The sequence below is a fragment of the Ceratotherium simum genome, chromosome 22 (genome assembly GCF_057802395.1).
Source record: "Ceratotherium simum simum isolate JZ-2026a chromosome 22, ASM5780239v1, whole genome shotgun sequence".
Taxonomy (NCBI): Eukaryota; Metazoa; Chordata; class Mammalia; order Perissodactyla; family Rhinocerotidae; genus Ceratotherium; species Ceratotherium simum.
In genome coordinates, this window is record NC_141921.1 from 30954086 (window position 1) to 30967216 (window position 13131).

Genomic DNA, 13131 nt, shown 5'->3' on the forward strand with positions numbered 1-13131 from the left:
AATATTAAGTTTTATAATAATCTGTGATCCTATTTAGGCAAGTGTTTTAAAATCTCTGATATTTTTGACAAACTTCCCCAAATCAGATTCTAAATGAAGTCTTTTTTGACCTCTAGCTAACTTTGGGATTTTTCAGAGGATCTCTGAAATATCTAAAAAGATTTGTTCTCTCTCCTTATGAAAAGATGGATATCAAACTAATGAGGCTTATCTGATATGTTAAATTACATGGGAAGCATTGTTAAGTAGCAAATAACGTAAGCCTTCTTTATACTATGTCTTTATTAGTATATGTTTTAAGAGTTCCAGAAATTACATGAAATTCTTGGAAATTTAATATCCTGGTATAAAATGTTGTCTGTCATCAAAATTGAGGCTCACACTAAACATGAGGAAAGTGCTTTAGCTGAATTTCATGCGAAGGCAGTAACAACAGAACCTATAAAGGTTATGACGCACATAGATGAAGCTCATTCTCCTTCTGCAAAAAAAAAAAGACCTTTCCTTGTCAGACTTTTGCCAGCCAGATATCCTCTAACATGGCAACAGTCTTCTCCCGAATCAGAGAAATTAAGATGGGTAAACAATGGCGTTAAATTAAAGGAACAAACAGGGCTATGGGAAATCCAAGATGGCCACTTGGCTCTTCCTGGCTACCTGGCAAACCCCATTTTTCATTCCTTCACCCACCAAAGTGCATTAAGAAAAACTATTTCTGTCCCCAGAGGCCTCAAACTTCTCCCTCTGGATCCTTTAAGCACCTACAGCTAAATTTCATTCAACTGCTACTTAGTATGGGTTATTACTATGCTCTTGTTATCGTACGTACGTTTTCCAGATGGGTTAAAGCCCTCCCTTGTCACAAAGCTGATGCTCTCACAATGGCAAAGAAACTGTTAAAAAATGCATTTCCCACTTGGGGTACACCTTCCACAGTCTCCAGTGATCCAGGCACCCACTTCACTGGGCAAATCATATGAACCGTAACAAAAACCTTTCAAACTTCTTGGAATTATCACTGTTCCTATCATCCTCAATCATCAGGCAAAGTTGAGAAAACTAATGGAAAAACTGGATTCAAGCAGAAGAAATATTAAATTAGATGGGACAACAGGAACTGAGGAAGATGCTCTAATGTTTTGTTTTTCCAGATTTAAAGAAATCTTTTCTCTTAAGCTAGCAACAATTTGGTAAGATATACCTTTGTGAACAAAGATGAAACATTTACTTTTTCTCCCTACCTTATCCCTCCAGAATTCAGAAACTCTCAGTGAGTATTCTCATTTTCACTTATATAAATAATCAGGCCAAGTTTTTAATATAAACAAATTAGTTTTACTGTGATTATCTTTGGTAAAAAAAAATTGAGGGTAATGGTAGAGAGAAAAATTATATTTGCCCCTTTGTAGATACAGGATTCTAGTCATGTTAATTGTCTTTGAGATTTTGTTATATACCTGCAAACTGGACTCCCCTGGCCTAGGGTATTACTTTTGGTCTCACTGACTGTTCACAGTACCCTCTTTGGAAAGCATGAACTGACTCCACATGAGATAGTCACCAGCAGATCAATGTCTATTGGTACAATCTACTCCTGATCCCTTGTTGTCTTATGCTAGTATGACCAGATACTGTAAGTCTCTGAGATGTCTTATGCTCGAGCCTATTATCAACAGGTTAAAGAAGCTTTCCCAGATCCCAATTTAAAGGAGCCTGTTGGTCACGGTCTACAGCCTGGTGACTGGATATTCTGTAAGTATCATCAGAGAAAGACAGCCCTTGGGCCCCATTGGAAAGGACCTGACCAAGTGCTCCTAACCACCTACACTGCTGCAGAACTAGAAGGCATTGAACCTTGGAGATACATCTCACAGCTAAAGAAGGCTCCACCTGACATCCAGTCCTGCACAAACGCTGGGGACCTCCAAATCAAGTTGACTAGAAGAGAGGCAGCTGACACTAAGGCGGACAACTTTCCCAAGATGGCCAGACCACGCCTGTATACCTTTTACTCGCTGTTGCTTCTTACCTTATTTTCTTTCTCTCTTTCTTGGAAAGACAATACTCATCTGTATCTCCCAATCTATTACAAAAGGGGGAAATCTTTCTGACTATTGGGTTTGTCATCAGAAGCCCCATTCTGTACATGAATCTAGAGAATACTTTAGTACATTTAATTACCTATCTCTCTGCCATTCCTCCCCTAACTCACTATACTAAGCGTCTAGAACTTCTTGCCTAACCAATCAGACCTCCAGAGATTTAAGAGGCAACATTAAATACCTCTTGTTTTACTTGGGTAGACACCTCTGGCAAGGTAGAGACAGAACTAGACACAATTCGGGCACAAGCCAAATGCTTAAATGCAGTGCCCCCTGACATCCTCTGGTTCTTTGATCTCTTTAGCTGGCTGCCCTCAGGAATTGCCTCTTGGTTTGGGTCTATTCTCCAATTTGGACTTAGCATTTTGTTTGTTATTATAGGAATTCTCCTTGTTGTAAAACTTCATCTCCTCCGCATATCTCAATGTTATAAAAACACCACTTGGATAATGGTTACTCAACACTTTGAAATGATTACCAGGGCTTATGCAACTTCACATGAGAAACCTCAAGGAACTGCAGCAGATGATTACCCTTAAAAGAACTTGGCAGTAGAGCCTTTCTCTGCTCTGATGTTCCTGTTGCTCAAATGCGGCCTAAAGGCTCCTAAGGAAACTGCTTTCCCTTCTTTGTGGGACATCACATACTGGGAATAAGCCTTTCTGGGCGACAAGGGACCATGCTTTGATGGTTGGTCAGAAATGCTTTCCAATAGTTGATCAGCAATGCTTTCCAGTGTTTGATCAGCAATGCTTTTGAAGAAAGATCTTGACCAAGAGGAGAAAATGTGCAAGATGACATGAGTGGAGCCATATTAAAATAGAGCCAGAGCAGCCATTTCAGAGGAATTGCCTTGCATGTCTTGTGTTCCTTATCTTCCAAACTGCAGCAAACTGCCAGCATTCCAAAAAGTCAATAAGGCCAAGAGTATCCTGCTTGTAAGGACTGATGAAACTGGACTTTGCTGATGACCAAACGCTAACCAGTGCATGAAGTACAAGTCTAGCCTTTTGCCTGTTGACCCAATCTCAAGCCAATCTATGAAGTACAAACCTAGCCTGGCCTCATCCAGCACCAGTGAACTCTTCCTTAATACAACTGACCTCATCCTCCTCCTTTTTTTCCCACAAAAACCCTGAGCCCCTCTCTTGTAATTGGAGCACGTTTGAGTTTCTACTTGAATCTGTGCCTCTCAAATTGCAATTCTTGAGTCCCCAAATAAACTTCTTGCTTCTCTTGCAGTTTATGCCTCTTACTTGTTAACACCTGGAACCTGCATTTTAACACCTTCTCCAGGTTATGCTGAGCCCGCTGGGTCTTAGACTACACCAGGAAAGCCGGGAAGCATAAGGTCAAGGTTTTCCACACTCAGAGACCAGAGGAGGTGGAAAGGCACTCAGTGGGGACCCAATCTAGGCACGCATGCCACTGCTACCCTCACTCCTTGCTCCTAGTACCCTAACAAGATGACTCTTGTTGGGGGAGAGACTGAAGCAGCCCTTCCTCGTCCTCAGGGTGCAGCATAGACTTTTGTGTTTGTGAAGGTCTACCAAAGCCATGGTCCCTGCGACCAAAAGCGCTGGGGATGACTGGCCAGAGAGGTCGCCAGCCCAAAGTTCTTTCTATATAGAGGGTACCCCTCAGAGGCCAGCGTCGAAGCCACAGCCCGCCCCACCCCCCATCGCCACGCCGCCCCCAACCGCTGTGGGAACGGTGAAACACCATGCATAGCAGCTTTCTGGGGCTCCAGTGAGCTGCTGCGGGGCGGGGGAGAAGGGGTGGTGGCGGTGGTGTCAGCTCTGCCCAGATGGCGACTGCTGCTGAAGCGCGACACTGCTCTATGGAGGAGTGGAGAAAAAGCTGGCCACCCCAGATTCTAATCAGAGCGCGCAGGAGAGGAGGAACTGGCGCTGCTTCAGCGGTGAGGATGGGTCGGTGAGGTCCAACCACTCCTAAGGACGGCTACTGCCCCAGCCTAAAGGGAGGCATACCCCCATCCGAGGAGCCCCAGCGGGAACGGAAGAACACGGCCGACCTCAGGGATCTGCAATGTGAGGGAGGAAACCGATCAAGCCCGCGGGAGTCTCCAGCCTGAGGTGAAGACACAAGGCTAGCCTCACAAGCCCTTATTCTGAGTCTAAAAGCCACCTTTCTGCTCTCAGGGGACCCAAAGCGGATTTCTACGAACCAAGGTCCGAGAACTTCTCGGTGGCACGCGGCCAGCCCCGCGCGGGGGAGAGTGCGCGCAGCCGTCGCCCAGTCCTAACTCAGTAACACCAGGCGGCAGCGCGGGGCGGAGGCGGTTAGGCTTTTCGTCCCAGGCCAGGTCGCTCCAGGAGCGCAGGGGCCCGGTGCTCGGGTGCTGCGCCGGGGCGTCCTTTGCAGCCGGCCACCTCCTCCCCCTTCCTCGCGGGCTTTTGCACACGACGCGCCACGGGCCGCTTCACACCGGGCGGCGGAGGCCGGATAAAGCGGGCGGACGCGGGGCGCAGCGGCGGGCGCCGAGAGGCAGGAGCGCTCGGCGAGCGGAGCAGGTGCTGGGGCAACAGCGGGACGGCCCCACGACGACCCCGGCAAGGCCCGGGTCGGAGCAGCGCGCGAGGGGCGCACACGCCGGGGCGGCTGGGGCGGCGCGTCGGGCCCTGCCGGCAGGTGAGTGCGCGCCGCCGAGCGTCCCGCGCGCAACTTCAGGAGCGCACTGGGCCCGGCGACAGCGCGCGGCTTCCGGGACCCAGCGCAGGGCGCGCGGGGCCGCATGGAGGCCACGGAGAAGCAGCATCTGTTGGACGCCAGGCCCCGAGCCGGGTAAGGCGAGAGCCTGGGAAGGAGCGGGAATTTGAGCTGCATCAGACGCACCTCCTCGCTCGCCATCCTGGCAGTGGATGGTTTGGGCGGCGACTTGAACTGGGACCACACAGGAGGGGTGGGGTGAGGTAAGGAAAAGGGGAAATCGAGCGTGGGCACGGGGATCATCCCTCTTTCGCGGCTGAGCAGAGATTCTGAACCCTGCGACTAGTGGGGAGTCGGATGCCTGAAGCCCCGCCCCCAGGCCCGGCACTTTGCCCCTGGCAGCCCTGCCCTGAGAGGCCCTGTGTCCCCAAGTGCGCGAGATGGGGGTCTGCCCTTTTCCCTGAGCCTTAGCGTTGTTTCTTCTCCGTGCTTGGCTGGACCAGCCCCGCCCCTTGGCCAGTTCCCAAGGTCTTTGCCTCCTCGGGGCCCTGGGAGGGATGCGGGAGGAGGGAACACCCTAGGCCAAGGCCCCAAGACTCCTGGACTGGTCGTTCCCTCAGCACCCACCTCCGAACACGGGCTTCTGGTCACTCCTCAAGGACTGTCGAGCTTGGAGTGTCCTTAGCTGTTCTTCCAGTTGGACACATGGGAATGCCAAGGCCCCTCAGAGAGACAGGACTGGAGTCAGCCCTCCTTACCCCATCTCGGAACTGAGTCTCCCCTCTCTCTTCCTCTGCGGCCAGGTCTTACAAGGGATCTCTGAAGCAGGATGGGTCTGGCTGGATCCCTCTGCCTCCACCTGGCCTGGACTTGCAGGCCATTGAGCTAGCCACTAAAAGAAACCATTACTGCCACGCCCAGAAGGGTCTTGACAGTCACTGTGACCCCAAGAAGGAGCGAGCAGGGCGCCAGCTCTGTGTGGCTTCTGCCATCTGCCTGGTGTTCATGATTGGGGAAATCATTGGTAAGGACTTTTGTGCTAATTAAATGAAATTGATGCATGGATAGTCTGGATGATCCAAAAGGCTTTCTCCTGGATGTTCCCAGTAATATTAATACTAATAGCCTTAATTATTGAAGACTTACTATGATAAGTCCTTTATTTACACACTATCTCAAGCAGTCCTCACAACAACCTTGTGCTGTTGTATGGGTGCTGTTATTTTCCTGATTTTATAGATGATGAAACTGAGGCACGTTAAGGTTAAGTAACTTGTCCAAGATCACACACAACTAGTAGGTAAGGGAAGGCCTGAGTGCCTAGAAGGAAAGAGCGTTTACTGAGTGCCTACCATGCTTTCCAGGCCCTGTTTGAACTTGATTTTCACATTTACCCTCTAAGTAGATGTCGTTAGTCCCATTTCACAGATAGCAGAAGTTGAGGCTCAGAGAAAATAAGTCACTTGTCCATGGTTACACAAGCCAGTGGATAGAGAGGTCCCCAATCCAATGTCTTTCTCCAGAGCCCATGATTTCCCTGCTGCACACAGTCTGGGAAGTTGGCTGATAAGGACCCTCTATCCTTCTGCTCCTGCCCCTGCAGGTGGGTACCTAGCACATAGCTTGGCGGTCATGACAGACGCAGCCCACCTGCTCACTGACTTTGCCAGCATGCTCATCAGCCTCTTCTCCCTCTGGATGTCCTCCCGGGCAGCCACCAAGACCATGAACTTCGGCTGGCAGCGAGCTGGTGAGGGCCCAGATTGGGATGGGGATGGGGTTGGGAGAGGAGGCTGGTCCAGACATGGGTTCTTGGGTGGCTGCAGTGGGTGGAACCCTGAGTGAGGCCAGGAGAGTGACCTGAATGGGGGAAGAGGATGTCAGTCTTGGCCTCTGTCCTTTGGGAGCTCTCTGTCTGATGGGGGAGCCCTGATCCTCTGTCCTCTGGGAACTCCCAGCCTGCAGGGAGGGAGACTTTACCTTCCTAAGAAATGAAATGGCCAAACTTCAAGAACAAATGACTGTGGCATTAACTCTGCACATAACTCCCTGGATCAGCTCTGGGGGGCAGGAAAGTTCAGCAGAGCCTTCTGGAAGATTCAGGCTTTAAACTCTTTTTAGTTCATCTCTGGGCTGTATTGTCATTTTCCTCTTGGGGGGAGATGATGACCCAGCCTCTCTTCCTCAGAGTCTCAGTTTGCCAGTTGAGCAATAGGTATAAATTTTAATCAGTCAGTTTCTTTACATGTAAAACAAAAAGGGTTGACCCAGATGATTTCTTAAGTTCCTTCCAGCTCTGACATTCTCAGATGTATGAGTGGTAGGGTAAGGTGCAACCATGCCGGCCACATCTTGAGCAGAGCTCACTCAGACCCAGACTCTGACTTTCCTGGGAGGTGGAGAGGAGACCATGGAGGGAAGGGGAGGCCTCCTTAGCCTTAGAGCCCCATGCTAAGATTGGTGTTGGGGTCGGGTTCTTCCTCAGAGATCCTGGGAGCCCTGCTTTCTGTGCTGTCCATCTGGGTCGTGACTGGGATACTGGTGTACCTGGCGGTGGAGCGGCTGATCTCTGGGGACTATGAGATTGAGGGGGGAACCATGCTGATCACGTCAGGCTGTGCTGTGGCCGTGAACATCATGTGAGTGTGGTCTTGTTTCCCTGTGAGTCCTCCCTCCTCCCACTTCTCACATGCTTACCTACGTGCCTGCTCTCGGTGGAAAGAGGCCATGCCGCACTCCAGTATGGGCCACAGGAAAAGAATTTCCCTAATGGTCTGAGCTCTGGCACCTGGAACACCTAGGTCCCGCCTTAGGCCTAGGCCATGGCCATCGGGAGTTACAAGTCTAGGGCAGCATCAACTCTACACCCCCTCCCATACATTTCGGTGAACAACCTGGGAGGCTTCATACCTGGAGTGGGGAGGGGTGAGTCTAGTTCTTGCCAGAGCGGATGTCCCTAGGGGCAGAATCCAAGTCCCTTTTCAAGCTGATGTGCCTGAAATTGGTCTCAGTGAGAGGCAGGGTGTTTAGAGCATGGGGGTCTCATTTGGGCTTTCTCCCTTGTTCAGTGGCCTTGGGCAAGCCACTTCCCTCTCTAGGCCTCAGCTTCCCTATCTGTGACATGGTGGGGGGAACTAGATGACCTCATGGTGCCCTCCTACTCTGAGATTGGACACTGGGGCATCTCTGTGCCCAGATTCAGCCTGGTTTCTGAAAGAGCTGAGCCCTTCCTCCTGTGGCCCTCTGAACCAAGGCCATGTGGGTTGGGTTCCTCACATGGCCAAAGGGCTCATGCAGTCTGGGGGGTTTAGATTTTTGCTCAACGGAGGCCAGCCCTAATGGGTGGCATCTACCTGCTACCTCAGTGAGCCCCTTGGCTTGTCTCCACTTCTGTAGAATGGGGTTGACTCTTCACCAGTCTGGCCATGGGCACAGCCATGACACCAGCCAGCAGCAGGAGAACCTCAGTGTCCGAGCTGCCTTTATCCATGTGATTGGAGATTTTCTGCAGAGCTTGGGCATCTTGGTGGCAGCCTATATTGTATACTTCAAGGTCAGAGCTTGGGACAGAGGGAAATAAGCTGTGGGGGTGGGAGAGAGCAGGGGAGTGTAGATCATCTGGGGGCTCCTCTCTGCACAGGTCCCTTTCCAGATTCTAGCTCCCTTCCAGCTCTGGGCAAAACGATGGGGAGAGGGAAGGAACATTTATCCAACACCTCCCATGTGTCAGCACTTCTGATCTTCATAACAACCCTGAAGGGTAGGTGGTGCTGTTTTCTGCAGCCCAGAAAGGTTCAGTGACTTGCACAGTGTCAAGCAGCTGGTGAATTGTGGAGCCAGATTCAAACCCAGGACTGTGTGCTGCTGAAGCCCGAACATTGCCTACCACATAGGGGCAGTGTGGTGTAGTGGAAAGAGCCAGTTGTTGGGTTTGGAGCCTGGCTCCACCCCTTGCTAGCTGTGCGATGTGGAGTGAGTCCCTTGTTCTAATTGATCCTCAATTTCTCCATTTATAAAATGGGGATGTTGGACCAAATGATGTCTAAGATTCCTTTTAGTTCTGTCCATGTCTCAGTCCCTTAGGCAAGGAGGGTGGGAAGGGATGGTGCCTTATCCTGAACTGTGGTCTGTCCTGCCTGTTTTTCTGGACACGGAATGAAAGGTAGAGAGCTGGGAGGCAGGGCCAGGGTAAGGCTCATGCCCACTCTGCAGCAAGACCCTCTCCCTGACTCAGTGCTGGGTGGGAAGGAAGAAGGGAAGCTGAGGTGTTGGTGGTGACCCCCAGCTCTGCCTTCCCCTTTTCCTGTAGCCAGAGTACAAGTGTGTAGACCCCATCTGCACCTTCCTCTTCTCCATCCTGGTCCTGGGGACAACCATGACCGTCCTGAGAGATGTGATCCTGGTGCTGATGGAAGGTAACCTGGGCTTGGGGCTCCCTTTGTGCTCTTGGCTCCCCAGCTCTAGTTGAAGTTCAGGGCGGGGGAATCCCAGCACACTGGCGGGGAGCTGTGGTCTGGAGCCTGGCATAGGCTGGAAACTTCCTGGGGCTCCAGGCCAATCTTGGCATCAAACTGGGCCCTCAGGTGTGGCTGTTCCTGGAAATGTCCCCTGGACCGTGCCTTACCTTCCCCCTGGCTCCAAGGGTGCCTCCTCCCTGCTGAGATGTGTCCTCCCTGCCTAGTCAGGTGGCTTCTGGGTGGTGTCTGTAGCACCTGACACTCCAGCCCTTCCCCATATACTTCCTTTCTCCAGTTGCCTTCCCTCAGGCAGAAAGGGGTGAGGATTATGCTTCCCATTGCACAGGGTGGCAGACAGAGACTCAGAAAAAGACAGTCAGTGTTGGACAAGGCTACTGAAGCCACTCCAGCCAGGCCTTCCTTTCTGCGGCTCCTGCCTGGGGAGGACATGGCTGGGCCTCGTGGGGTGGCAAATGGTCTGCCCTGAGTTACCACACTCATTCATTGGCTTTCATGGTGCCCTAGGGTCTTGAGTCATGTGCCTCTGTGTGGTCAAGGTCAGTCTGAAGTTGGGTGCCAGTGTGGGGTCAGCAGGTGTCCAGGTGCAGGTCAGAGATTTTCCTCCAGGGTGACTGACCCAGATAAAAGTGATGATGATAATGCTCCATGTGGGTGTGGGGATCCCCAAGTTCCCTTCTTTCCTTCTTTCTTCCATTCAAAAAAATATTTGTTAAGCATCTACTATGGGCCAGGCACTGTTCTAGGCACTGAGGATACGGTGGTGAACAAAACAGTCCTGCTCTCAGGGAGTTTCCATTTTAGAGGGGGAGACAGACAAGAAACTAACAAATAAGAAAATTTCCAATGGTGTGGAGTGTGAAGAGGAAATTACAACAGAGTGACGTGATGGAGATCATTTGGGAGGTGAGGCAGTGTCGGATCTGCCGGCCAGGGAGGTCTTCTGTGGGGAGGTGACATTTGAGGAGCAGGAACGAGCATGGGTGGGAGGAAGCAGTTTTCTTCAGCCCCTGTCCCTGCTGTCCTCAGGGACCCCCAAGGGCGTGGACTTCACGGCTGTGCGGGATCTGCTGCTGTCTGTGGAGGGGGTGGAAGCCTTGCACAGCCTGCATATCTGGGCGCTGACCATGGCCCAGCCCGTGCTGTCTGTCCACATTGCCATCGGTGAGTGGTCAGGATACTCAGGGCAGGGTGAGGGAGAGAGGCAGCCAGAGGCCTGGGGCCATCCCCAAAGGGTCCAGCAACCTCAGATGCTTGCAGAGCCCACGTGTTGAACCCTGCCCCATGCCGAGTACTTTACACACAGTATTTCATTTGATCATTTATAGATGAAGAAACTGAAGCTGGGGGTGGAGTGGGATGGTAAAGTCACTTGCCCAGGCTTCTACAGCTAATAAATGGCAGAGGAAAGATTCCAAGCCTTAAAGCCAGTGCTTTTCCTGCCCTTTCAGGATTGTGCCAGGCACGGGAAGCAGAGGGTTGCCTGGTGCAGGAGTGGAATCTGGGTGTTCCTTGATGGCTCATGGTCCCCCATCCTGTTCTGCTGGGGGCTGGGTGTAAGATAGGCTCCTGATTGTTCCTAAGGGCCCAAGAGTGAGTAAACGCTTCTCTGGTGCCTCCCCTGGTGTGTCCTCTTGGCCCCCAGCTCAGAATGCAGACGCCCAGGCTGTGCTGCTGGCGGCCAGTGCCTGCTTGCAGGGGAAGTTCCACTTCCACACCATGACCATCCAGATCGAGAACTACTCTGAGGACATGAAGGACTGTCAGGCATGCCAATGCCTGTCGGACTGACTGCCTGGCCAGGTGCCAACTGGGGCGTGGACAGGACCTGCAGATGGCGGGGCTGAGTGTCCCCCAGGCCCAGCCAAGACTCTGCCTACCCCGGCTGTAAACCGGGGTCCCTCTCCTGACCTCTGCTCCATGTTCACTGTGGAGGAGCCTTGCCCCACTCCAAGGATGGGGCTCTTCCCCTAAATCCCCCATCTGACTACAGCCAGCCTCAGGATGGGGACTCGGCAGGTGCAAAGCTAGTGTGACCCCGCTGCTCCAGCTCCTGGGTCGGCTCCTGGCGGGGCTGGGTTTGTGCCTAATCCTCAGCTAATGCTCTCCTACCACCAGCCTCGGGAAATGCAGGGAGGCACATGAGGAGTGATAGAGGAGACTGGCCTCAACATGCCCTCGCCTACCTGTTCCATTTCCCTTTTTCAGTGTGTCTCGCCTTTGCCTTATGAACCTCTAAAGAAGCTCTGGAACAGAGCCCCCTCCCTCTGCCTCTAACAATATAGTTTAAAGGGACTATGGGGGTTGGGGAGCTGTGAGGACCCTGCACTGTCATATGTGTCCCCCTGAGATGGGGAGCCAGGGGACATTGAGGCCTGTCTGTGCCCTAGTCACTTCAGCTGTGAGCCAAATGTTTCCCTTTCCTGGAGGGAGGAGGTTTCTGAGTAGGAAAAGACCTGGTTTCCTGCTTCCTTATTCCCCAGCCCAGGAAGCTGTGCCAACAGCCCTTGCCATGGGGGTGAGAGGGCAGAGACTTCAGCTTGGGTCCTTCCCCAACAGCCTCACAGTCCCCAGGCCACTTCTCTTGCCCTGATGGTATCCCGGGGGTCGCAGAGCCTGAAATCAGATATGATTGGGCCAGCTCTGTTGCCAGTATGGCCTGACCTGCTCTGAACTTGGGGCTGGAGGACAAGGAAGGCCTGTGCACTGGAACAGGAGACAAGGGCTTCCTGGGGTATGTGTGAAGATTCCTGAATTGGGGGGTGGCTTGTGTTTACAAGATGCAGGGGGAGACCTGTCCCCAGTCTCACAGAGGAGGCAGCCTGCCCCGTCATCAGGTAGCCCTCATCTAGTGGTCTGTCTCTGCCATTACAAGCAAGTGCCCTTAGGCAATTCAGTGCCTCAGTCTCTTAGTCTGTCCCCTGAGAATGTTAACACCCACCTCACGGGGTTTTGTGAGGATTGGAGCCAAAGTCTGCGAAGCACCTGGTGGCTGTTGGAGAGTGGTTACTTTTATCACCACGCTGGAGAGATGAGGCCTGAGGCTGCCTTGCTGAAGAGCCAGGTGGGCTCCCCAGCCTCCCCAGGAGCAGCACTGAGTTTGTCTTGACTGTCTTCTGACCTGTGGCGGCAGGAGGAGGGGTTGGTTACTCACATTCCCCTCTGAGCCTCTCTTTTCCCATCTGTGAGATGACCTCTTTGTGCCTTTCCAGGACTGTCCTCTGGGGTTGCCTGTGATCTAGGTCAGTGGGTTCTTCAGCCCCTTAAAATGTGTGGAAAGTCATTTGTGTTGTCTTGGAAGTGTGTGTGTGGGGGACTGCTGGTGGCCGAGCTCCCCTCCACCCCAATCTCAGGGGAATCAAATATCCCCTTCCCCCCAGCCATGGCAGGCCCCAGGAACCTGGATCCTGGGCTTTAGTCCTTATACCCTCTCAAGAAACAGTCATTGCCATCCTCCATTTTTACAGATGAGAAACTGAGCCCCAGAGACATTGAGTCACTTGCCTGAAGTCACATAGCCAGTGCGAGGTGTCTGGGATTTCTGCCTCATTCCCCTAGGCTTCCCTTTACAGCAGGGGCTGGGGACCTGCTCTGGGCTGCATGTTGGTACAGTGTGAGCTGTTGGGCCTGGCAGTGCCCTCCCCATGGGCAATGCCATGCCAAGGCAATTCAGTGTTCTGGGTGCTGCAGCTGTGAGTGGGGAGGGGAAAGGTGCCTCTTTTCCCTGGCTGGGCCTGGCACTTGGCGTCCTCCCCACCCTGGGAAGGCTGCCTGGGCTGCAGCTGTGTGCTTCCTCACTCACCCTCAGCTGTTCTTGACTCTGGGCCAGACTGCCTCCCCTACCCTGTAACTCCCAGTCCCCACTCCACCTCAAGAATCTAGCA

At 52.4% G+C, this 13131-nt stretch overlaps 1 protein-coding gene across 1 annotated transcript; it reads left to right on the forward strand.

The window, feature by feature from the left end:
• The first annotated feature begins 5129 nt into the window (after positions 1-5129).
• On the forward strand, positions 5130-11282 carry SLC30A2 (solute carrier family 30 member 2). Its single transcript, XM_087445752.1, has 8 exons — positions 5130-5151; positions 5548-5796; positions 6376-6522; positions 7258-7411; positions 8169-8325; positions 9082-9187; positions 10277-10411; positions 10893-11282. Exons 1-8 carry the CDS (start codon positions 5130-5132, stop codon positions 11036-11038), a joined length of 1116 nt encoding a protein of 371 aa, XP_087301878.1. The 3' UTR covers positions 11039-11282.
• The last annotated feature ends 1849 nt before the right edge of the window (positions 11283-13131 follow it).

Coding starts and splice junctions, on each gene's coding strand:
- SLC30A2 (XM_087445752.1), top strand. CDS start 5,130: ATGCCTGAAGCCCCGCCCCCAG. Junction 5,152..5,547: donor GCCTGAAGCCCCGCCCCCAG/GCCCGGCACTTT, acceptor CTCGGAACTGAG/TCTCCCCTCTCTCTTCCTCT. Junction 6,523..7,257: donor CTTCGGCTGGCAGCGAGCTG/GTGAGGGCCCAG, acceptor GTTCTTCCTCAG/AGATCCTGGGAGCCCTGCTT.